This window comes from Dromiciops gliroides, chromosome 2 (assembly GCF_019393635.1).
Source record: "Dromiciops gliroides isolate mDroGli1 chromosome 2, mDroGli1.pri, whole genome shotgun sequence".
NCBI classification, from domain to species: domain Eukaryota; kingdom Metazoa; phylum Chordata; class Mammalia; order Microbiotheria; family Microbiotheriidae; genus Dromiciops; species Dromiciops gliroides.
In genome coordinates, this window is record NC_057862.1 from 164,055,582 (window position 1) to 164,082,289 (window position 26,708).

The 26,708-nt window shown below is 36.1% G+C and overlaps 1 protein-coding gene across 2 annotated transcripts in view; it reads right to left on the reverse strand.

Moving 5' to 3' along the window:
- Window positions 1–26,708, reverse strand: part of UNC13C (unc-13 homolog C) — a 716,794-nt gene that overhangs the window by 450,478 nt on the left and 239,608 nt on the right. For both annotated transcript variants that reach the window (XM_043984190.1, XM_043984189.1), the window contains exons 5-7: window positions 18,402–18,480; window positions 16,893–16,898; window positions 14,996–15,067 (exon numbers count right to left, since the gene is read on the reverse strand). In XM_043984190.1, coding sequence (XP_043840125.1) covers window positions 14,996–15,067; window positions 16,893–16,898; window positions 18,402–18,480 — 157 coding nt within the window. The remainder of the gene's footprint in view (window positions 1–14,995; window positions 15,068–16,892; window positions 16,899–18,401; window positions 18,481–26,708) is intronic.

The following is a 26,708-nucleotide window of genomic DNA, read 5'->3' on the forward strand; positions in this document are numbered from 1 at the left end:
CCAACTTATTTTCGTACCTCTGGACCATTCTCTTCTGTTCAACATGAGCAAGTGGTTATCTCATAACTATCTAGTCCGTGGAGATACCCCCTGTTTCATCCAACCCATGACCCTGCTGCCATACCATTTTTGCATATTTTAGCTCATGCATGAGATGTCAAGCGATGGAATCCTGTTCTTTGTATAGCCACTTTAGAACATCCAGGCAATAGATCTGGTATCAAACCTTATAAAGATAAGGCCCCAGAAGAAGGGGGCATCTTGAATCATGAGGAAGATCTGTAGTCCACTTCATTAGAGGAGAGCAGTGGATCCTTTAATAAAGTGCCACTGACTCATAGCTCTGCCTCAGTCTCTTTTATTGTAGGTTATACAATTTTAAGCCCCACAATAGTGCCTAGAACAATAAATTATTTCTAATAGATGCTTGTGGATTGATTTCTCAATTCCTAACAGAGTTCTATTCATATTATAGACATGATGTTTGTTTAATGAATATGCCATGCTTAACTTTTCAGCCAATTGTGTTGATCTTGTCTTAGAGAAAACCTTTTCACCTGCTAGAGTGTAAAATGTCATCAAGCTTTTCATTTAAACATTGTGCCATAGGGTTTCAGCCAGTCTTCAACAAAATCTTCTTTATGCTATTACTTTTTTTTGGAATTTAGCTATTTTGCTCTAAGAGATAAGAATGGAGTCAAACTCTGTCTAGAACGGTCTGGCAGAAAATCATTGTGATAGTTTGGGGAAAAAAATACCACCATAGCAATCTCAAAATGTATTGCTATAGCACGCCCAGTGGGCATAAAGCAGAGGCAGCAGCAAAACCTATGGAAGAACAGTTGGACATGGATTGCCATTAGTTCAAATATCTAAAGAACCATAATAGATAAAGAGATGTTCTTAGTTATCTAAAGGGCCTTGCCTCTTCTTTTAAGATTAAGTAACACAGGGGGCAGCTAGGTGGGACAGTGGATAAAGCACGAGTCCTGGATTCAGGAGGACCTGAGTTCAAATCTGGCCTCAGACAGTTAATGCTCAGTAGCTGTGTGACCCTGGGCAAGTCACTTAACCTTCATTGCCCCACCAAAAAAAAAAAAGATTAAGTAACATATTATTTTGCATGCTTTGCAGATAAATTTTATTTAATAATAGATATTTACCTTTTCAATAAAGCAATTACTTTATAATAGAATCCTCATTTAACAACAGCAGCAATTGTTACATCATCACAGGTGATAGGAAAAAGAATAAAAAGTAATTCTAAATAAGAGACTAATGTGCTATTGTTCACTTCTTATATTTTCTTTTGTTTAAGTGCCATGACCCTTTATATCTAAGAGAGTCAAGTTAATTTTTAAAAGGAACATGGAAAATCTGCTGGATAGTACATTGAAAATCAATTGAATGGGACATTAAAGCAAATCTCAACATTTAAAAGTACTGACGCTAGAGAGAAAAATGTTAGACAATTAATTGAAAAAAAATTCATCCACAGTGGCAAGAGAGATGGATAATCTAAAAAATCTTTTTTCTGCTTTTAAGTTTGGGAAATTATAAGCATTAATTAGCCAAAGCTGAAGCTTCAGTTGAAAACAGATGTCTTGGAGAGATGTGTGGTACTCCAGTGTAATAGAAAAAGTAGGTAATATGAGATGTATAAAAGGTCAGGCAACTCAATGTCTTTATTGTGGCATAGAGGTAATACTGGGTAAAAGCATCGGAATGCAAGCTGTGGCAAGTTCTACATGCTATAAAGACTGCTGGTATTCCTGGTAACAGATTATGTTTGCTTCCCAAGGAAAAGTAGAGCTAGGCATGGTACGACTCATTACTACTTGGCTAATTACTTAATGATAAGTTGCTTGGTCATAGCAACTCATGAAACCAGACATATTTTAAAAATTGCCTTATTTATATGCAATCCATTTCTACTTCTGGAGTACTAGCCATGGAAGAATTTTGCAAAAGGCAAGAGATGGTGCTAATAATCACAGTTTTGACATTTCCAGTAAATGTGAAATTACTCTAAATGTGAGATCCACTGATCAATAAGTAGTGATAATAGTAAAAGGATTGAATCTTGTTAATATTGGCATTTATTCCATAAAAAAAAACTAGTAGAAAAAATAATTTGCAGTTAAATTAAAAGATAGCTCTCAAGTCTTCCCCAGTAAAACAAATAAAGGTTGAGGAAGTTATTTTTGTCATGTATCCAAAGGTAATAACAAACAGCTTTATAATTGGTTATTTTTCATTGATATATTCCTGGTGACCATTTATAGAAACTCCTCAATGAAGATGATGACATCTTATGGTCCAAGGCTCATTGAAGACCATCAGGAGGTAGCAATTATATGAAGAATCTAATTAAGCCCTCAAAAGTAAATGTACATGTTTTAATATTTGATGGCTTTGATCAAAGATAGGCATGGGGTACAGCAATTAAACATGCTGGAAAATATGTCAGAAGAGTGAAAAAGTAAACAAAGGAGGGCAAAGGTTGGTAGTTTGCAAAGAAAGCTCATGTGTATTCATCCTGAATGTTTTAATCAAAAAGATAGTTTAGAGCCACTGTACATAGCAAATATACACATATGTAATATGTGTATATAACATAATATGATATAACATAACAATTAAAATTGATTATAACTTAATAGAAAAATATTGGTTATAAATATAGGATTCATGTCTGAATTATCTATATGTATAGTCAGACCATTAACTTGTTAGAGCAAAAATAAAAATCAATATCAAATTAGGAAAATAAAAATGAGAAGCTATAGAGTGTGATTGAAATAACTCCAATGACCTATTTTTAAAAAAACAACTATTGATGACAAAATTGGGAAATGAATTTCTGAAAAATACAATCATTTATCCAGACCATCACCATTTCCAAAGTACATTAACTGAAATAAATCAGATACTACAAAGAGAAGAACAAAAGAATCCAACATGGCCTTGCTTAGCAAATATTTGATCTCCTGGCCAAGTTTACACACAGGACAGCAATGTTTTGGGAATTTAAACTCACTCATAAAATCTTATTATAGAAGGTGGTGGAATAACGTGAACTGTACCATCTCATAAAGCAGAAGCAACAGAGAGGTAAAGACAGTTACAGAAAGCTTGACAGAAGACTCAATCAAGATCATTCCCAGAGAACTTTAGGATGAAATCTGAATGACAAGAAATAGGTGAAAAATGGAAAAGTTCTAGTCTAATTATTAAAGCAACAAGTAATTCTATTTGAGACAACTGTGCTACACAAAGAAGAAATAAAGTTTAAAAAAATGAGAATGGCTCGTCTGATTGAAATATATGCTAAAAATATGGACAGCAAGTATCTACTCTGAGGGCAACCATTGTGAGGACATTAATGAATCAATTCCTAAAATATCTATCCTACTTGCAAAAATCATGAATTACCACCAACAAAAAAGATGATCCAGAATATATGAATAAGAATTAGCCCATTTAATCTGCACATGTATTGAGAACATCCTTGAAGATAGAAGAATGACTATTCCTATAGGCAGACTTTCAAAAAACAATATTGTAGAGCAACTACATTTTAACAGTCATGCAACTCTCTGAAGAATCCTACAACATCCTATTGTTTGTTGATCCTTTTTTTAAAGAATTTGATTTGTTAGAGCAAAATTCAACCTTAAAGGTAATCCTCCAACAAGGTATCTATATTCAAATGTTAAAGTATGCAAAACTCACTTTTTTGATGTAAGAATAAGAAGATAAAGAGAGTTTCGGGGCAGCTAGGTGGCACAGTGCATAAAGCACTAGCCCTGGATTCAGGAGGACCTGAGTTCAAATCTGGCATCAGACACTTGACACTTACTAGCTGTGTGACCCTGGGCAAGTTATTTAACCCTCATTTCCCCACAAAAAAAAAAGAAGAAAAAGAGGGTATACTCGCCAAAGATATTTCCTACTGTCCTAGAGGATCTAGTGCAGAGTTCAAATTAAAAATCAATTCCCTATAGGCAATGAGGTCCTATTTGTAAGTGACATTGCATCAACTGTATTAATCCCCAAATATTGAAGAACCTCCCTATTCAGTTCTACAATCACTGAAAAGAGCTCAAGCTAAGTAGTTGTACAGGAGAAAAAAAGAAGTGGGAAAAGAATCCTTATTGCCCAGACTATGATAAATACCTGGGTGGATGGCTCATAGATCTGTTCTATGTGTGTATGAATGTATGTAGGTGTCTATATGCATGTATGTACTTGTGTATCTACATATGTGCATGTATAATGCACACATATATGTATGCATTGTATGCCCACATACGCATGCATATGAGTATAAATATGTCTCTCTATGTATATACACATATGTTATGTATAATAACTACAAATCTATCTGCATGTAAAGCTTATGAAGCTATATGGGCTTTTTTCTCCACTAGAAAGATTGGATGGTACAGTAGCTCAGATGTTGAACTTCGAGTCATAACCTAAGTTTCAATATGACCACAGGAAAGTAATATCTCTATACCTCCTTTTTCTCATCTGTGAAATGGGGATAATACTTGTCATCTATCTATATATGTATATTTAAGCATGTACACATATGCATACAGTATACATTACACACATGTGCACATATTTAATAAACACTGCATTTCAAATGTATGACAGTGGGTGCAGAAATAAATAGGAGGAATTTAGATTACATGTGAGAAGTTTTACAATGCTTTCATTGACACTGACACACGACAATATCAGTGAGACCATAGTCAGTCAAATGAGTTTATATTCATAATCCCTACATGCTACCAAATAAGTGAAGAATGCAAATCAATAAGACTATGGTATGAACACCATGTTAGTCCATAAAAATATATAAAGCCTGTCCCTAAAGTTTTAGTGCCATGTCAAGTTTAACCTGATTGATAGCATAAGTAGCTTTAGTGCATTGAAACATCACTAAGACTTTCAGAACACTAAATATTGGATAGGTTCTCCAAAAAAGAAAATAAATTGTACATAGGATTGAACAGGAGGAGTATACCAGGTTGTATTTCACTTGGGAAATGAGCAGCACTTCCAAAAATCCTGAACTACTTACCTATAGTCAAAAATCCCTATGATACCATATGCCTCTGAATCATGAGACAGTGTAATCTGTGGGTTCTCTAAATTATTAGAGACCCCAATGGCCTTATAAATGACTTGTGTAAATTGGAAGCAGCATAACCCTAGTGGTGATTTATAAATGACAAGTGGCATGCAAGATAACCTCTATGACTTATATTCCCAGAAAAATGAGGTGACCAGTCATGTAATAAAAGATGAATAGTTCAAGTGGTATACTGGAGTTCATAAAAAAGGATCCAGAGTAAGTTCTATAATATATTTCATAGTTCCATTATATAGGCAGTTAGGGGATGCAGTGAATAGAGCACTTAGGCTGGATTCAGGAAGACCTGAATTAAAATTCAGCCTCAAAATTTTACTAGCTGTCTGACCCTGGAAAAGTCACTTAACCTCTGTCTGCCTCAGTTTCCTCAACTGTGAAATGGCTATAATAAAAGCACCTACCTCCCAGTATAACTGTGAGGATTAAATGAGATGATATTTGTAAGGTGCCAGGGGTTAGTTAATAAATGATTGTTGCCTTCCCTCCTCTCAGAGGGCTTATGGGAGAAAAAAAAAACCATAAAAAAATTATAAGACAGGATGAGATGTGAATCAATTGTGATAAAAAACAACAACCTGGCATTTATTTAATATTTCCAAGTGTGCAAAGTCTTTAAGTATTACTTCATTTGTGTCTCAAAACATGTCTCTGAGATAATTGCTTCAGCCATTATTATCCTCATGTACAGAAAAGGAAATTGAGACATAGAAGCTTAAGTTATTTCCCTGTGGTCACATAGCCAGTCAGGGTCTGAGATTGTAGTTGAATTCTGGTCTTCCTAATTCTAAGCCCATTACTCTTTCTGCTATATCTTGCTACCTTTCTAGAAAAGGGTCCGAGATCTATTAACATATAATCCAAGAAAAGTATTCCAGTATCAATAAGCACTTTGTGACCATGAATGGTTTTACCCATCTAATTTACTAGAATTGACTCCAAATGACTTGGCTATTTTATCATCATTTGAATTATTTAAATAAATATGCTTTGAAACTCTAGAGAGTATCTCAAAAATATTCTGAACAGTCAGTGACAGTATTACTGAAGTATTTTCATGACCTTCTAAGGTGATATTACAAAGGGAATGATATTTATTCTGATACTGTTCAGGTATATTCATTTTAAAAGAGATAAAACTGGTTTAGAGTCATATGGTACCTGTTGAGATAGATATTCAAACAGCTAAGGGTAATTAGTGTAAGTTTATTGGTCTCTGAGGGTAGAAGTGATCCACAAGGTCTTATATGCTCGAATTGCGGGGGAATCACAGAATGTTTTAAACATTTTTATGTCAATACACCAATGGACCAGCCTTCTCATTGAAAATGAACATTCTCTTAAATAATACAAATCATAATTCAATAATTCCTCCTCATCTCATATGACTCTCACCCATGCCTTTCTATAAATTTGCCACAAGAGATCTACTAATGAGCTAGGAATCTTTTTCTCATTTTCTCTTCATACTCATTGGGAAGCACTGTAACTATGTACCAATTGTCTTTGACTCATGATAAGTGAGGGGTCTGTGAGAAAATTATTAATAGCAGGGCTTTTGGGACTCCCAGAGGCTCCTGCCGAGAGAGCCTAGCCTGACCTTTTTTTTTTTTTTTTTTGGTGAGGCAATTGGGGATAAGTGACTTGCCCAGGGTCACACAGCTAATAAGTGTCAAGTGTCTGAGGCTGGATTTTAACTCAGGTCCTCCTGAATCCAGGGCTGTTGCTCTATCTACTGCATCACCTAGCTGCCCCAGCCCGACCTTTCTTAAGGTCAGCCCAGAGTCAGGAAGTTACCTCATTCAAAACCACACCCACCTAAAAGCCTTGTTCCCACCAGAAGATCTGTTCTCTGGGCTCTGACATCAACACAACTGTGCCTAAGCACCCTCAAATCCAGTGAACCAATAGATTTGAATGATGCTAGCCAATTAGCTTTAAACAGTGTGTTAGGGTGGGCTCTGCCCCTTCCCTCAGAGAGCTTATACTCCCTGATCTCTCTCTTGGGCCCAGGGAACTTGGTGAGAGCAGACACAGCCCACTAAGGTTCCCCATTTTCTCTTTTCTCTCTCTTCTCTTTCCTAACTAAGCTTTCCTATCTTTCAGAGCCATGTGCACTCTCTTTACTAATATTTAATATGCTTTAATAAATGATTAATGCCCCCAAACTGGTACAGTAGCCTCTAATTTCTAAAGTAACAAATATATCATAAACCCCAGCTTATTTTCCCTATTCTTGGGACCGTAATAAGGCGACCACATATAGTTTTACTTGCCACAGGTCCATTTTTTCATCTAGTTATGCACTCTAATTATAATTTCAATTAAACACAACGTGTTATTAAAAGGGGTACTGGAGTCGGAAAGACTTGGGTTTACATCTTGTCTCAGAGATGTATGTTACCTGTGTGACTATAACCAAGTCCCTTAACTTCTTCATTCTTGTACCAACTCCCTAGGACTCTCCTAAATTATAAATAGGTTGTATCTTATGTGTATTTTTTTTTATACTTTTTTTTTTTAGTGAGGCAATTGGAGTTAAGTGACTTGCCCAGGGTCACACAGCTAGTAAGTATTAAGTGTCTGAGGCCGGATTTGAACTCAGGTACTCCTGACTCCAGGGCCAGTCCTCTAACCACTGTGCCATCTAGCTGCCCCCTCTTATGTGTATTTTATTTTATTTTATTTTATTTTATTTTATTTTATTTTATTTTATTTTTTTTGCTGGGCAATGGGGGTTAAGTGACTTGCCCAGGGTCACACAGCTAGTAAGTGTCAAGTGTCTGAGGCCAGATTTGAACTCAGGTACTCCTGAATCCAGGGCCAGTGCTTTATCCACTGCACTACCTAGCTGCCCCTCTTATGGCATAATTAATTTGTTAGTCTTCCCATCTAAACAATCAAAATAGTAGCAGTAGCAGTAGCATACAGATAAAGAATCTGAAGTTCAGAGAGATTAAGTGATTTTCCCCAGGGGGGACTGTAATGATTGGAATGACACCACCTACTGGAGACTTACTATAGGAAAGCTCCACCATGAGGAGAATGCCTCAGAGGGCAAGGCCATGCGGCTTTTCCCTGGCGTCAGGAAGTGATGTTTGCTCATGGGTGCTGTCTATCAAGGCTACCAGCCAATCAACTTGAGGAGCCTCCTATTTTCTGGGAGGGGACAGGAAGGAGGAAGGAGGGCCTGCGCAGAGAGCTCTTTGTCTTTTTGGTTCCTGACTTGATGGTGGTGGTGGTGGCAGAGGACTTCACAGGAAATTTGAGGAAAGATAGAAATGCCAGGCTGCTGAAATTCTGTTCTCAATCTTTCTCTTTCTATCTTTCAATAAACCCTTAAAAACCTAAACTTGTTTTATCAGTGATTTTAGTCAGTTTCCCCCAAAACAGGGGGAACAGATTAGAACCCACATTTAGAATCTTAAATTACACAAGCAGTAGCAGTAGCATACAGATAAAGAATCTGAGGTTCAGAGAGATTAAGTGATTTTCCCCAGGGTTATAAAGCTCTAAAGTGCCTGAGTTGGGATTTAAACCTAGATGGTCCTGACTCCAAATACAATAATTTATGCACTGTCACCCTATTTGTATAATAAAGAGCATGAATCAAGAAGGATTTTTTTTTAAGTGAGGCAATTGGGGCTAAGTGACTTGCCCAGGGTCACACAGCTAGTACGTGTTAAGTGTCTGAGGTCAGATTTGAACTCAGGTACTCCTGACTCCAGGGCTGGTGCTCTATCCACTGCACCACCTAGCTGCCCCAAGAAGGATTTTTACTAAGGGTAATAATGTGCTCTTTTATATCATATTAGGGTCACTAGCCAATCTTCCAAATGTTAAGAATTGTCATTGAAATGAAGACAGTATCCTTTGTAATTCAGCATTCCTGTTCTTCCAACTCATTTAATAGTGCTCCCCTTTCTTCTTTATGACATATAAAATACCAGTATACTACAGAGCACTGAACTTGGTGTCAGGAGACTCCTAGATTCACATTCTAGCTCTAACACTTACTAGTTGTGAATGAGGACATATAAGCCATTCAAATTCTCTGAGCAGGTTTCCTCATCAATAGAAAGGTAATAATATTTGTACAACCTGCTTCATAAGGTTACAGTGAGGAAAGCCCTCTGTAAATTTATCATCATCATCGTCATCATTTATTTGATTGCTTGCTTGCTTGTTTATTTATTTATTCCTTCATTCGTTTATTTATCCATTCATTTATTCATTTATTTGTTTGTTTATTTAATTATATTCTATATTTTTACATTTACTTGATCATTTCTTTTCCTGAATTCCTAGTAACAAGTTTCTAAGATTCTGGTATAAACAAGATAGCTCATTCTAGAGCTTTGGTTTAATAGCTTAGTTTTTGTTTTCATAGCCTGGTTTTATTATTATAAGGCTGGTGGGGAAGTGGGGGGAAAGACGAGCAGAGAGTGTGAAAGAAACATCTGTAAATGATTGCATGGCCGACAGTTCAGGTCAGGACCGTACTGCTCTTGGCCAAAGGCTATACAAGACTCAGAGTAAAGACTATGTATAATGTGACCTTTAAATGAAGTTATCAAGATCAAAACATGAAAGAAAGTGAATTTCAGAGTGTCAAAAAAGGTAATATTTCAGAGCTTCTTTCATAAAAGAAGCCATTAAGTCAACCCATCACTCTGTTGATTTAAGGACAGTGTCTAAAATACTCTTAGCTATGACTTTTGAAGCAGTCAATACGAAGAGTGACTCTAAAAACTATATCCAAAATCATGGCAGACAAAAAAATATATATATATATCCCAGCATTGTTCTACAGTGACCATAAGTCAAAATTACTAAAAAAATAATAATTATGTGGGAGTTCAAGATATGTAAGACAGAATGAAAGGTAAGGTAGATGATCTCATTCAGTGTTACAAGTACAGCCATGTTGGGCTAGGAGTATGCCCTAATCTTCATTATTCAATAAACTAATCAATAAATATTTATTAATCATCTATTATATATCAGGAAGTGATACCTACTTTTAGTCATGGTCAAAAACATAATTTGAAAATGGATTTCCTAAAAGGTCTGATATGTCCCCCACCCCCAAACGCTTTACTGTGGTGAGGTTCCCCCCCTTCAAATTCAAACTTTCAATGAAAAAATATGCATATTCAGAGTTTAGAAATAGGGCACTACATGTATAACCTATATCTGATTTCTTACTGCCTGAGGAAGGGGGGAAATAGCGAAGGAGGGACAGAATTAGAAACTCAAAACTTTAAATAAAAATACTTATTTTTTAAAAAAGATCCAGATTAGTGATATCGAGAAGTGACACTAGGATTGTCTTGAAAATAAAATGGTGATATAACTCTCCCCCGCCTCTCTATACATATATGTGTGTGTGTGTGTGTGTGTGTGTGTGTGTGTGTGTGTGTGTGTGTGTATCTTTAAAAAAAGAAATTGTGCTCTTTGGTATCTTTGGACATCTACTCCATTGGAGCAAGTTTATACACACACACACACACACACACACACACACACACACACACACATATATTTGTGGAGCAATGAGATTTAAGTGAGTGTTAAGTGTCTGAGGCCAGATTTGAACTCAGGCCCTCCTGAATCCAGGACCGGTGCTTTATCCACTGCACCACTTCGCTGTCCCCGTATTAATTTTAAATCATATAAATGTAGGGTTTTATTTTATTCCCAGAGCCTGGGCTACTACACACACATATGTACACATGCATATATGTATGTATACACACATATACAAAAACACATGCACAAGCCAAGTCCTCCAGAGATCTACTCCTAGGTGCAAGTATAGCAGGGATAGGAAGCGTAGGGAGAGATTCTTTCCTTTTCCCCAGGGATACAATAGAGGAAATATAACCTTCTATTTGTCTTCACATAACCCAGATGCATAATTATGAAATAAGGGTGGCTAGTGGTAATAGATGAGTAAAGCCAACAGCATTTATGATTAGAATGTCTCCTAGTCAGTCAGCTGCTGACACTGTACTTGTACCAATAATAGCTGATTTTATCAGCACAGGAAATAGACTTTGTGTTTAGCTGCAGGAGTCACTGGGAAGCCCTGTGATTGACTGAGGCACAGGGTGACTTGTAGTTCACATGGATACAGAACATCATACCCACAGAGGGTCTATCTTCCTGCCCTTCCTCTGAGAATCTGCCAATACTGAAGCAATGTACAAATTCTACTCTTTATAGTCTCAGGCATGGGTCTGGGAGGACAGGAGTCAGGGTGGGGAATATGAACTCCTTGAGGACAATTTTTGCTTTTGCCTTTCTTTGCATCCCTACTACTTAGCTCAGCACCTAGCACATAGTAGGCATTTAACAAACCCTTGCTGAGTGAGTTGAATTCAAGCACATCTTCCAAATACTTTATATTAAAGATATGAAAAAAATCTTACCAATTGTATATTGCAGGAATGGTGACAACTACCTATTCAGACATAGTAATGAGCTGCACATAGTAATGTCTAAAGTGAAAGTAAATAATGTTGCTAATATGGAAATATAGTTTGCATGATTTCACCTGTATAATGGGCATCATATTGCTTGCCTTTTCTTTTTCTTTTTTTTGGGGGGGAGGGGTTAAGTGACTTGCCCAGGGTCACACAGCTAGTAAGTGTCAAGTGTCTGAGGCCACATTTGAACTCAGGTCCTCCTGAATCCAGAGCCAGTGCTCTATCCACTCTGCCACCTAGTTGCTCTGGATAGCTTGCCTTTTCAATGAGTGGGGGAAAGGTTGGAGGGAGAGCACTGGAAATCAATTTTTTTTAAAAATATTAAAGTTAAAAAAGAAAATAATGTCTATGAAAAATAAAATTTTACTCTCCTTACCAATTCCTGTTCAGATGTTTTGTTACTGATATTCAGACCTGTGATTACAATTGGTGTAAGGAATTCAAAGTGGAAACTGCTTCCATTAAATCAGATTGCCAACTCCTCTGTAACTTAGCCTCTTTAAGAGACCAACCTATAGCAACTTGTCTGGAGTCATACAGTTAGTATGTGTCAATCAGAACTTAAATCATGTTCTTTCTGTCTCTGAACTGGTTTACCATACTGGCTAAGTGAGAAAAAATCATGCCTCTGTGCATTATCTTTTTTTTTCTTTTTTTTTTGGCAGGGCAATGAGGGTTAAGTGACTTGCCCAGGGTCACATAGCTAGTAAGTGTCAAGTGTCTCAGGTCGGATTTGAACTCAGGTCCTCCTGAATCCAGAGCCAGTGCTTTATCCACTGAGTCACCTAGACGCCCCCTGTATATTATCTTAACATTAAATTTTAGTCCAGAACATCTTTGGAGAATACAATTCATTCACTTATCCCAAACTTAAATTAACCCTTTTCATTCATAAAGGGGAAGAATTATTTGGTAGAAGGCAGCACTTGGCCTTACTTTTTTTCACGCCTGACACAATTTCAATGAAGAAGTTGACCGTAAAATATGACCTGTGATTTTGGATCAATCATTGAAATCTTCAATTTCTTTGGAAGGTATAACTTGTTGTTGTTGTTGTTTTTTTAAACAGTGCTTTGCTTTTATGAAAACAGAAAATCAACATCTTGCTATTTTTTCACCTGGTCAGCCCTTTATCATTTATATAAAAGCAAATACTTTTAGCTAGCTCTTTTCACCCTGAGGATGCCACTGAAGAGTTCTGACAACGAAGAACTCATTTTATTCTATTTTACATTTATCGTTGGTTTTCATGTAACAACTGAATGTGACAGCTTGTCAAGTCTGACGCTGAAATAGGGCTGTGTTACAGAAGTCACATTTCATTTACATCGCCATACATGTGCCCTTAGGAAATGGACATCTGAGGCTTTTGAAAGGGTGTTCTGTGGTCTCTGACCTCACCTCTACCACCCCACAAACCAGAAGCTTTTCCTCATGCCTTCAGCCACATCACAAAGCTGAGTGGTCATTTCTAGGCTAAAGCATAGCTGTGACAAAAAAAAATGAATAAAATCATGAAATTAGCAAACGTGAAGCTTAAATTTAATAGTCTTTGCATTTTCCTTTCTTTTTTCCTTAACCTTCATGAGAACACACGTCTAGCATAAAAATCAAACTCCCTATTTCCAAAGACAATATAAAGGAGTTCCCCAAAACCCAGGTGAAGGATATTCTTGTTTTACAACTGATGAAGGAAGTAGCACTAGGGAGGGATGGGGAAGTCTCCTATCCCCTAATCCTGGGGAAGAATAATAGAAATGTCAGAGAGCACCCATACTTTCATGCACCAAATCCTTCTTCCTTTTTTTCAAAATTTTTGGTTGGGCAATGAGGGTTAAGTGACTTGCCCAGGGTCACACAGCTAGTAAGTGTGAAGCGTCTGAGGCCGGATTTGAACTCAGGTCCTCCTGAATCCAGGACCGGTGCTTTATCCACTGAGCCACCTAGCTGCCCCCAAATCCTTCTTCCTTTACCTACTCCAGCTCCCACCCCACCCTCAGTCCTTGGGCCAAAATTGTCTTAAGACTTCCCTTCTAGCCTCGTAGGCCCCTAGTCATCTACACTGTCTATACTCCAGCTCCCTGGGCATATTTTTGCCATATTGCTCAGTACCTAAATTTGCTATAGAGAAGAGTCAGGCAGTTGCTAAAGTGGATAAAATTCTAGAACAAGATACAGGAAGACTTGAGCTCAAATTCTTCCTTCAACACTAGCTGCATGACCCTGGGAATGTTACTTGACCTCTTCTAGCTTCAGTTTATACATGGGTGAAAATGGGAATAATAATAGAACTTACCTCACATAGTGGTTATGAGGATCAAATTTGTTAATGTAAGTAAACTGCTTCTTTATATACCTTAAATTGCTATATAAATATTAATTCTAATAATAATTATAATAATGCATAAGAGCATATTATTAAATAATAGAAATTTAAGTTATTATTTTTGTTATTATTATTAATAAACAGAGAACCAGACTTGTGGTAGAGACTTGGCTTCTATCCCTTATGTTATCACACCCTGAGAAAACTTTCTTAAACCATGTTATAGAAGACTTTCTTATCTTCCTTAGTAGCAGGACTTCTATAACCCAGAATTCCCTTTACAAATAAAATGACAAGTCTAGATCCACCCTTCTTTATCTTCCTCTTCCCCCCACCCAAAAGAGTTTGTAACCACTAAAAGTGGTAAAAGTATCTATGTTCCTGTGTCCAATGAGACAGATGGGGGGGGTGTGGAGAGACAGAGAGACAGAGACAGAGAGAGAGTGAGAGAGACAGAGAAACAAAGAAACAGAGGAGAAAAGGCAAGTTTGGAGAGGCGCAGGGCTTGAGGCTGTATAGGACCAATATGGCTTATATGAAAAACAAATGTTTATCTGTGACAATAAAAAGGGACAGAGAAGTGCTCAGACTGGATGTTGCTGATAGCTTGTGATTATCCAAAATGAGATCCTGATCTGAGGGGACAGAGAGAGTGGTGCCAGCCACACTCCATGCAGAGGACTTTATGTAGGGAGGACCTGTTATGACTTGTCACGAAGGTGCTTATAATCCACAAGTGCATGCAGGGACAGTACCTAAAAATTACTACTCAAGAAAGTTGAGGGACTAATGAGAAACGGTGCTATATCATTTACATATGATGTGTTGCATATAATTCATCTCAGGGAAGAATGCCCCAGTGAAGCCTTGTTTATTTTTCATCTCAGTTATACATTGGCGAACATGATCATCAAAACTTAAAGAGATAAACTTTCTGTAGGATTCTGTCCTACTCCCTCCCTCTTAGTAAGCCCTTGGATAACTTAATTCATTTTTCCATTAGATCACACTTACCAATTCTTCATTGTTCAGAGATGTCCTAATAACCATGGCCAAGGAGATTCCAGATTTTCGGGCAGCTAATGTCTAAAGCAAATATCAGAAAACCATTACTAATAAATAGAGCAAGAAGAGCAGATTACAATATGTGAAATATTAATAGTTCCTGACCTTAAAAGGAGGACACTAACATGTGCCATCTCCATTTCTATTTCCTTTGGTAGCATTAGGCAGAGTGGCCGTTTATTTATTTTAACAAGATCTTTATAAGACCTTTACTTATACATTTATAAATACAGAATGATACAATATTATAGATAAATGGGGGCAATTGAAAGCATTTAGTTGTTGTTCAGTCATTTGATTCATGTCTGACTCTCTGTGATCCTTATTTGGGGTTTATTTTACAAAGACACTGAAGTAGTTTGACATTTCTTCCTCTAGCTTATTTTACAGATGAAGAAACTGAGGCAAACAGGGTTAAATGACCTGCTCAGTGTCACACAGCTAGTAAGTGTTGGTCTGAGGCCAGATTTGAACTCAGGAATATGAGTCTTCCTAATTCCAAGCCCAGCATTCTATCCACTGAGACACCTAGCTACCACCATCTAGACCATTTCCCTAAGAGCTTCCAGAGGAGAGCAATGGGGCCCATGATATTAGGGAAGAACTAGTCAAGAGACTTGAGTTCCAATTCTAATGCCTACTATCAATGTGACCTTGGGTAAAACCACTTTACCCCTATAAGCCTGTTTCCTTTCATGTACAATAGAGATGAAAATCCCTGTTTTGCTTAACACCAAGAGTTGAGTATCAAATGACATAATGGGATTGAAATTAAATGGAAGGGTATAATGTTCTATGCCAAAGCATAGAACAACGGCATAGAATAAGTAAGGTGTAAATACTACTAACTGATGTGCCCAAGATTATACCACAACTTAATGGTATTTATAGCTTTTTTTTTAAAGAATCCCTTAAAATAATCATTTTGTTAGATAAAACTTGATTTATTACATGAAATTGATATATTATATGAATTTTTTGCAAACTAAGCTCATGTTAATAGATGATGGATATGGAGCATTGATTTGGGACTTTTTAAATTTTATTTTATAACCTCATTTGAATGGTCATTTAGATCCAACCTGAAAAATGCTTTAATACTTTTTCAAAAATAGCCTGATTTAATAAGGAATGAGTCAAGATTATGTGTCAAAATACCAGGGTTGCATTTTTTATTTGCCATTATGAGGATATAGCCCGATTGGCTTGATTGTCAAAATGAGACACCTATGAAGATTTAGGATATATAAGGCATGCAAAGTTTTTTTTTTGTGTGTGTGTGTGTGTGTGTGTGTGTGTATTTGTTTTAATGACAGAAAATGACAACTATAACTACCTTAAAAGTGGCCATCAAACACAGGAAAAGCAGGAGAATCACTATTTGAACCAAGCTCTACTGCAAACATAATTTCCCTTTGGTGATCTATGGCTTCTACTATATTATCTAAAGAAGAAAGATTCCCTGAGTAAAAACCAAAGCAAGCTTACCTTCAAAGTTTTTTTTTCCAGCAGCTTGATCTACTATCCCTGAAGACACCTCCCCCCAAATTTACAGGGGTTGATTTGTCTATTCTTGGTCACAAAATTATGTTGTTGATCAGTCATTCTTCAACTGGGTCCAACTCTTTGTGACCCCATATGGGTTTTACTTGGCCAAGATACTGGAATGGTTTGCCACTCCTTCTCAAAAATTACACTTAGTCTTTATCCATTTCTTTGTTGTTTTTGAATGAGGTGATAGATTCTTTTATTAACTCTGCCTTATATTACAATCTAGTTTTCCCTCATGATGTACCCTTGGGATCTCAACAAACATTAATTGAATGAATTAAAAAAAAACACTTACCATGGCCTGAAAAATTCCAGCAGTGAGAAGAAACAGAGTATGAATAATTAGCTATTTAAAGGTGGAAAAACGTATAATGATATTAAACATAAAACATTTGTAAAATTCCACATTCTATTATAGGAATGTGAGATAATTATTTTTATGTACACACAACCACCTCTTTTATAATATAAGCATTTTGAACTCATTTTTTTCTACCTTATAACTATAGTGATAACTTTTACAAAGATTATCATTAGCAGAAATAAAAATCCCTGATATTAACGGCAAATTTTTATACATTACCAGAAATAAATGGTGTATTCTAACAAATACATAGGAAAAATGTGAAAATATTTTGTCAGACATGAAAAAATACATAATAATTTATAACTTATTAACTTATATTTTATTTTAATGAAGATTTCTGATATTCTGGAAGAAGGAAACATACAGATAATATTAAATAGTGTATTTCTATACTCTTTAATCTGGAACATATTTTATTCTGGTTTTGAAGTTGATTTCTTACCTTAGTTATTTATTATTTCATTAATTAACATTTAATCACATTTCAAAGATATTAAGGGAAGTTTAATAAGGAGTAAACATAACAATGGATGGAAACAGAGTAGAAGAAGGGGAGGAAGAGACTGAGAGGGAGAGGAAAGGAGGGAGGGAAGAAGAGGAAGAAAGAAAAAGAGGGATAGGGAAGGAGGTATATTACTCACAAAGTGAGCAGTATACAAGTAGATGATTCCTTTTACTATACTTTCCTTGCATATGTCCTAAGTTTAAGCTGGCATTTTCAGATTCCTATTCTGTTTACTTTTCCCACTACTCAGCTCTCATTGAAAATTGTAGGAGATTACTAATCACTGTGAAGCTCTGTAATGTGCATGGCCTAATGAGCATTTGAATGACTAGAGTACCACAGGAATTTCCAGTGGTAATTAATATTCTTCAGTGAAAGACAATTTCTAGTTAATTTTGTCTAGAACAGACCTCACCAGAAGAGTCAGAATTCTCATATGCCCTACCTGAACTGATTTCTTTACCTCAATTACTATTACCTGGCTCCACAGTAATAAATGAATGCTGAGTGTATTGAAAACTTGAATAAGTCTTTAAATCTTGTATATTAAACTCATGATGATTTTTTCCCCCTTAATGCAGACAATTCCATTTTAAAAGGACCAAAATACACCTGTTCACCTCAGTTCATATGGCACTCTGCTGAATACTTTCTTACTTAACTGTAGGATGATTTTTGCTTCAGTTCATAATTTCAAGTTGCATCAATAGCAGGCATAAAGTTGGGTTACTAGCACATCTAAATATGTAGAATGTATACCTTCACTGAGGAGAAGGAAGAAAATATAAATGGAACACTTAGATGAATCCACCATCTTGGATATTTTTATCCATGCAACAGTTGTAGGCTAAAAAGTTAATCCAAAAGGCAATTTTAAAAAATGAAATAGGAAACAATACATGTAATAGGATAATTGCCCAGAAGTTACTTACCACATCTCGGACAATGGGCAAGGTTTTTTTCCTGCGGAGGTCAGGCATGCTGTCAATACCATACAGTCCTTTCCCAACCCTGTAAAAAAGACATTATTTTAGCAGGCGAAACAATGTTCCATCAGAAGTATAATTTTAGCTCTGGTGGCAAGAAATGTCACACATTTAAAAAACAACAACACTGAACTTGGACGAGGGAAATAAGATATTAATATAAAGATCCACTGCTTTTCCTTTCCAGCTTCCCCAAATTACTCAACTGATGCATGAAGTAATCTAACACTTTGGGATTATAAATCATGTTCTTCTTGGATTGAGTCACTCTTTATGAAACAAAATCATACTGAGCAGAAAACATTTTGTTGTTTTTGAAACCAAAGTGAACAATGCTTTTGGTCTAGGCCTAAATTATCAGCAACTATAAGAAGATTATCAATTGTTTAGAAATTACTTCCCTCCTACCCTTGCTCTTCCACCAGTGTTAAAACTTTTAAAACTCATCTTGAATAGGCATATATCATTTATTTTAAAAAATAATTTATATGGCATAATGGATATATGGTAGGCCCCAGAATTATTAAGATCTGGGTCAAATCCTATTTTTGTCATTTAGTAGCTGTATGACCATAGACAAGTTGCTTAACCTCCCAGGGCCCCATTAACTCTCTTAGAAGCAACATTATGAAATCATTATTGTATATGTGCATCACTGGGCAGAGTTTTTACACCTAGAAGTTCTCCACACCCTTAAAGTCACAAGTCTGGATAAAGTAAAATAAAATAGGATGGATATAATTTGCTCAAGTTTTTTTGTGGAAATTACTTTAGAAGTATCACACAAAGAAGATAGTTAAATCCTTCATGAAGTCTGTTTTATGAAGGCACTGTAACAGGGTAGGAATTATAAAATTTGCCCTGTCTAGCTTCTACATGTACTAATGAGGTTGTAATAATGCCTTTTGATACCTGTTTGCCAGTTTGTCTACAATGTAGATGGTGGGAAGAAAGGAGAGTGCTTAGAATATAGTAAATATATATGCATATATAGATGTTTGTATGTATATATGTATGTTTATGTGTATATATGTGTGTGTATGCATATTGTTGTTGTTTTTCTTTCTTTCTCAAGGCAAACCATGACATAAGGAGGAAATATCATTACTTGCCGTGAATTGCATTTAAATGAGGGAGGACTGTGCAAAGTCACCAGTCTCACTTTCTCCTCAAGAACCATCTGGGTCCCATGGCAAACTATATATCAGGATGACTGGAGGTTAGACCTGGATGTTTGAGGCAAATGGGGTAAAGTGACTTGCCCCAGTTCACACAGCTAGTAAGTACCAAGTACCTGAGACTGGATTTGAATTTATGTCCTCTTGACTCCAGGGACAGTGCTCTATGCACTGTGCCACCTAGCTGCCCCATACATGTATGTGTGTGTGTATGTGTGTGTGCATGTGTGTATGCATATGCGTATGTGTATGTGTCTGTATACACACACATATGCATTTCTTAGTTGGCTTTCCCTAGGCAGTGACAGACAGATTCCATTTATACACTCCTAGCAAATAAACTATTATTTCAAAGTTAGGCAATTCAGAAGTTAGAAAGGTAGAGGTAAAAAGATTTAAAAAACAGGAAAAGAGGTTAACAGAGATATGGAGATAAGATGAACAAGGAGATATGAGAAGGTGGATGGAGAAAATTAGAGGTAGAAAAGAATAGAGACAGGAATAAAGGGGAAAAAAGGTTGGAGTTCTAAGGGCCCTTTTAGCAAAAACAAAAGCTCTATCATTTATTACTTTTTTAAAAAGAGTTCAAGAAATGTCCTTAATCACCAAGTTGGGAACTGAAGTATCAGGCAATATCCACTTTATCCTGTGGTAAAAATTATTTGTGGTATAGGCAGTTTTTGAAGGACCTTCCCTTTCGGAGGAGAAAGGATTGAACACTCCCTGAAGGGAGGATGGAGGGCACTTCCGGAATGCTAGTTAGCTCTCTGTCCGGGGACTGCTGTCCTGGTGGTGCAGGAACAGCCTTAGACTGGCGGGCTGTTCAGGTGTTTGGTGAGTTAATGACGGAAAACCCTAAATTCCTTTGAACTAGATTAATGGGAAAACGGTCTGGGGATTGCATAGGCTAAATTTAGAGTTAAGAATATCTATCTATATTTCTATTTTCCTATTTCCTTATCTTTGATTTTTATTAGTTTCACCTTTGTTGTTTAATTCCTGAGTAATAAAATCTGATCGTCTTTTGAACTAAAGTTTAGAGGCTCCTTCCTTATTGGCCTGGGAGAAATATCTAAAAAGGGCAGTTCAGAGGGGAGGGTTAAATCTAAAAGGTCCCTCATATTTCCGGGACCCCAATATTAAGGTGAGTCACCCAAATAACGCTCCGTATATCAAATTTTGGCCCTCACAATCCCCTCAATCAAGCCAGGCAAACATTTACTCATAACCTAATAAATAAATTTACATTTTAAGTTTTAAAAATTCCCTGAAACGGATGCTGATTTCTTCAGTAATTAAAGAAGCAGATACACTACACCATCAATCACTTGCTTCTTCCACAACTAACATTGTAATATCTGGCAACCATTCAATCAGACTCTAGAGTGCTCTCCACCCACTATAAGCAAGAAGTGGGAAGAATATGATGAGATTACAACATACTGCAACTACTGTGAGAAGAAATGCTAGGAAAACTTATGGAAAGTTGAAGTGTGGTAGAGAAACAAGACTGAGCTATAGAATATTTTCTGGAAAATGGTTTAACTTGGGTACAGTACCTGATCTAGGTCAAGATGTAGGAGAGATTTCTGCCACTGGCATGGGTGCTCAGACCAGAGAGGATAAGGGAGTTGAAAAACTTGTTAGAAGGAGATTACAAGGGACCTTTTTCTGGTGTTGATTGGCAGCTCTATTGCTCATTCATAGTTCCAGGACAGAGAGTAATGCTTGCGGTACATCATAAGGGAGTAGGCAACCTGGTCACCATTCCAGGACCAAGTTCTTGTGCTTATGGTTGCAGGATATATGGGGCCTTTACTGTTTAAAGATCAAAGCATAGACTAGGTGAGCAGTAACCACACTTCTCCCTGGATCACAGCACTTTGGAAGCACTGAAAATTCACAGACTGCCCCCCGCCCTGCCCCAAACTAGCTTTATAAACAATAGCTTGTAAAAGCTTGAAGCTTGGGACTCCCTACACCAAGGTGAGCAGGGTCAAACTTTAACATAAATTTCAAAGTCAAGAAATAGACTGAAAAATGATCAACAGCAACATCAAAAAGAACTTGACACTGTTTTCTTTTCTGAGGTTTTCCCCCTTTTGTTCTGATTCTACTTTCACATTATGACTAATGCAGAAATATGTTGAATGTGATCGTACATATATAACCTATGTCAGATTGCTTGCTGTCTTGGGGAAGGGGAAGGGAAGGGAGGGTGGGAGAAAAATTTGGAACTAAAAATCTCTTGAAAACAAGTGTTGAAAACTATCTTTACATGTAACTGGAAAATAATAAAATACTTTTATGATTAAAAAATGAAGTGAGAAAGAGGGTTGAATTGGGAAAGGGAAGAAAGAAGAGGAAGAATGGGGAGATTTCTCTCACATAAATGAGGCTTGCAAAGAAGTTTTTTGTTTTGTTTTGTTTTGTTTTTTAATAATGGAGGGGGAAATAGGAGGAATGGTAAGGCAATGCTTGAACCTCACTATCATCTCTACTGGTTTAGAGGGAAGAATAAATATACATGCTCAGTTGGGTGTAGAAATCTACTTCACCCAACAGGAAAAAAAAAGGAGTGAAAGGGGATAAGGGATATCTATCGGGTATAGGGGGACGGTAGAGGGAAGGGAAATGAAAAAAGGGAGGTTGGATTAAGAAAGACAGCAGTGGTGTACTGAATAAAGCATTTGCCCCGGATTCAGGAGGAACTGAGTTCAAATCCAGCCTCAGACATTTGACATGTACTTGCTGTGTGACCTTGGGAAAGTCACTTAACCTTCATTGCCTCACCAAAAAAAAAAAGGCAGCAGTCAAAAGCAAAACAGGTTTTTGAGGAAAGACATTATATAAAGAGAAAGCATGATAAACAGAAGAAAATTAGAAGGAAGAAAATTCATGATTAACTGTCAGTGCAAATTGAATAAGCTCAGCCATAAAATGGAAGCAGATACCAAAATAGGTAATCCAACACTGCAATGTTTACAAGAGAAACAATTGAAACAGAAACACACACACAGATTTAAATTAAAGTGCTGGAGTGGAATCTATTATTCTTCAGCTGAGGTTAAAAAAGGGTAGCAATCATTGATCTCAGATAAAGGAAAAGCAAAAATAGACCCAATTAACAGAGATAATCAGGGAAACTACATTTTGCTAAAAGGTACCATAAACAATGAAGCAATATAAAAAAAATTACAGCAAGTTTCTCTGATAAAAGTTTAATTTCTCAAATATATAGAGAACTGAGTTAAATTCATAAAAATAAGAGCCATTCCCTAAGTGTTAAATGGTCAAACGATAAGAACAGAATTTTAAGAAAAATAAATCAAAGCTATCTATAGTCACATAAAATGTTCTAAATCACTATTGATTAAAGATTCACACCTATGCAAAAATAATTATTAATAATAGATATCTTGGGGGACCCAGTGATCTTCCCCCTCTTTTTTAGCCATTTCTTCCTCCCACACTCAAGTTCTAAGTTCTGGTTGAAAGTAAGATTCATCTGGGTCAAACCAGACCCAGCATCATAAAGGAGTCCTGAGGGAAGACAGATCCTTTTGTCTAGATAGCCCAAGGACATTACTGATAAGATTGACCTACACCTATATAGAAAAGTATCAAGTATTTTGGGTAGTGGTATTACATTCTTTCTCTGAACAAGTTGTGGCATATTATTATGATGGAATACTATTTTGCTAGAAGAAATGGTGGTAGGGCTTGATTTCAGAAGGAAAAAAAATCATGGCAAAACCTATATGAACTCATGCAAAGTGAAAAGAAAAGAACTGGGAGATCATTGTGCACAGTAACAAAAATATTATAATGATCAACTGTGAAAGATTTGGCTCCTTTGATCAATATGATGATATAAGACAATAATTTCAAAGGACTCATGATAAAAAAAAATGTCCACCTACAGAGAGAAAACTGAAAAATTCCAAGTATAAATTAAAGTATAATTTTCTTGCTTTTTGATGCTCATTTATGACGTTGCTAAGGTAGAAATATGTTTTGCATGATTTCACATGTCTAATTGGTATCATTTTGCTTGCCTCATCAGTGAGTAGGGGAGGGGTGGGAAAGAGGGAAGGAGAGAATCTGGAACTCAAAATTTAAAAAGAAAAGAATATTAACAATTCATAAACAATATTTTTTTCCAAAAAAGACCTTGACTTACCAGTAGCCTTGGTCGAATTTAATAAATCAAACCAAACTTGGGATGTCTGATTATCTTAAGCTAAAAAGATCCTTAATTTAAATATGCCAAATAAAGTCCAAATATGCCTAGAGGTATAACATTCATTATTTGTGGTGTATGATAAAGGATTTATAAGATTTGCTAAAGTAAGTGATAACTCCTAATATATTCAAGAGATTAATGTTTTATAAACTCATGGTTAGAAATATTGAAAAAGGACTCATCCAGTAAAAATATTGAAAAGAATTGGATAGCACTGTTTCCAAAAAATAATCTTAGATTCATTTTATACCAGATGCTAAAAATAAACTAATTGGGTTGGTGCTATAAATATTCAATAAAATCATTTATTATGGAAGAAAAAGCAACAGCTCAATCATATAAAGGAAAAAATATACATTCAATGCATGGAAGAAATTCATGGGAACAAAATATATTGGGGGGGAGAATAGGGGCAGGGAGAACTTTGCAAGCTAGAATTCACTAAGTCAGAAAAAAGGGGGGAGGTATTGGAGAATTTTTTTAACTGCAAATTTATAGTGAATTCATCTTCATAGGATTTTAGATCTAGAAGAGACTCTGGAAATCAATACTATACATAGAGTATCTACAAATACAATACCTGTTTTCCAAAGGAAAGAATGGTCAAAGATAAGAACAAGCGATTTTCAGAGGAAAAAAACCCTACAAGTTGTTAGTAACCACTTAAAAGTTACTAGTGATAAAAATACAAATTAAACAACTTTAGTATAAAAACTTGTATACAACAGATGAGCAAAAATATAAAATCTAAAAGGGATAAAATTAAATATAATTGGGACTTCAGGGGAAAAGCATTCTATTACAGTTGATTAGGGCTACACCCTGGTGCAAATTTTTTGGATAGAGAGCTAGAAATATGCTTGAATAAGTTTAAAAACTGATCATTCCTTTTAATCCAGAAATCTCAGTAGTAAGGATATTATTAAGAAGAGAAATAAATACACTGCCTTCATAAAAGTATTGATAGCATGCTTGCAAAAGACCACACAATGTCTTAGTTGAGCCAGTAATTTACTTTTCATTGTCTTCCCCCCTCCCATCTAAATATACTGGGTGCTAGAATACATTGGAACACGATAATGTAGAACTGGAAAGAATCTTTGTTGTTCAGTCATTTTCAGTTGTATCTGACTCTTCATGACCCCTTTTGGGGTTATCTTGGCAAAGATGCTAGAGTGGTTTGTCATTTATTTCTTTGGCTCATTTTTACAGATGAAGAAACTGAGGAAAAGAGGGTTAAGTGACTTGTCCAGGGTCAACACAACTCATAAATATCTAAGGGCAGATTTGAACTCAGGAAAATTATTCTTCCTAACTCCAGGTCTTCCACTCTGTCCACTGTGGCATCTAGTTGACCAGAATGATTCTTAGAAGTAATCAAGTATAATCCCACTTCCCTCTAATTTTATGGATGAGAAAACTGAGACAGAGAGATATTAGGTGACATGCCCAGGGTCAAACAGCTAATAAATAGCAAAGGTAGAAAAAGTAAATCTCTCTAATTCCAGGCTCAGTGTTCTATCTACTATACCAAGCTACCTTGTTTTTTTCCAACTTATCATGTGATGAAGCAAGAAACAACTGTTACTATTGACAATACGTCTCTTCATCTGTTCTTTCTCTGGATGCTGATAACATCTTCCTTCATAGGTCCTTTTTAGTGACTTTGGGTATTTATAATAGTAAAAATTATTTAGTTGCTTACAATTGATCTTAAAACAGTATTGCTGGGGCAGCTAGGTGGCGCAGTGGATGGAGTACCGGCCCTGGAGTCAGGAGTACTTGAGTTCAAATCCGGCCTCAGACATTTAACGCTTACTATCTGTGTGACCCTGGGCAAGTCACTTGACCCCAATTGCCTCACTAAAAAAACAAAATAAAACAAAACAAAAAACCCCAGTATTGCTGTTACTGTATATAATGCTCTCTTGGTTCTGCTCATTTCACTCTTTACTATTTTTCCAAGTCTTTTCATATTTTTCTAAGATCACTGAACACATAATTTCTCATAGCACAGTGGTATTCCATCAGAGTGATATACCCAAACTTTTTTAGCCATTCCACAGTTGACAGGTATCCCTGCAATTTCTAGTTTTTGTTACCACAAAGAGAGTTGTTAGAAATATTTTAGAACATCTAAGCTCTTTTCTTTTTTCCCTAATAATCTTTGGAAATAGATTTAATATTGCTAGGTTAAAGGGTAAAGGCAGTTCAATAACTCTTTTGGGTATAATTCCAGATTGCTCTCCAAAATGGTTGGAGCCGTTCACAATTCCACCAACAATGAATTAATGCCCCAATTTTTTGACATCCCCTCCAATTTTTTCACTTTCCACTTTAATCATTTCAGCCAACCTAATAGGCATATTGATGTTAAATATGTATTTTTATGAATGTATCTAGATCCAGACATGGATCCCTATACAGATGCTTCTCTTTTCCAATGACATTGTGCTGACTGAATCAAGCTTCACGTGTTACCAAGGATTCATACAAAACAGTTTTTATAATGTCAAAATAGCAGAATGTATCTGTCTACTAAATCATGTAAAAGTATTTCTAACACACTATTTAAAACTTTAACAATGTGACTCCAGCCTATCTTTTCAGACTAAGACTTATTGATTGCAATGGTTGCTTAGTAGTCTTTGGAATATTTAGTAGTTTTAAGAAGTCTATAGACATATGCAGAACTACTTTATAATAAGATGACCCTTATGTTTTTAAGAATAAGCTTAAGAAACTAATTCAATTTAGAAATGGAAGGAAATCTTGGAGACCATCTAGTCAAATCTCAGTTTACAAACGAGGAAACAGATTTAGAGGGTT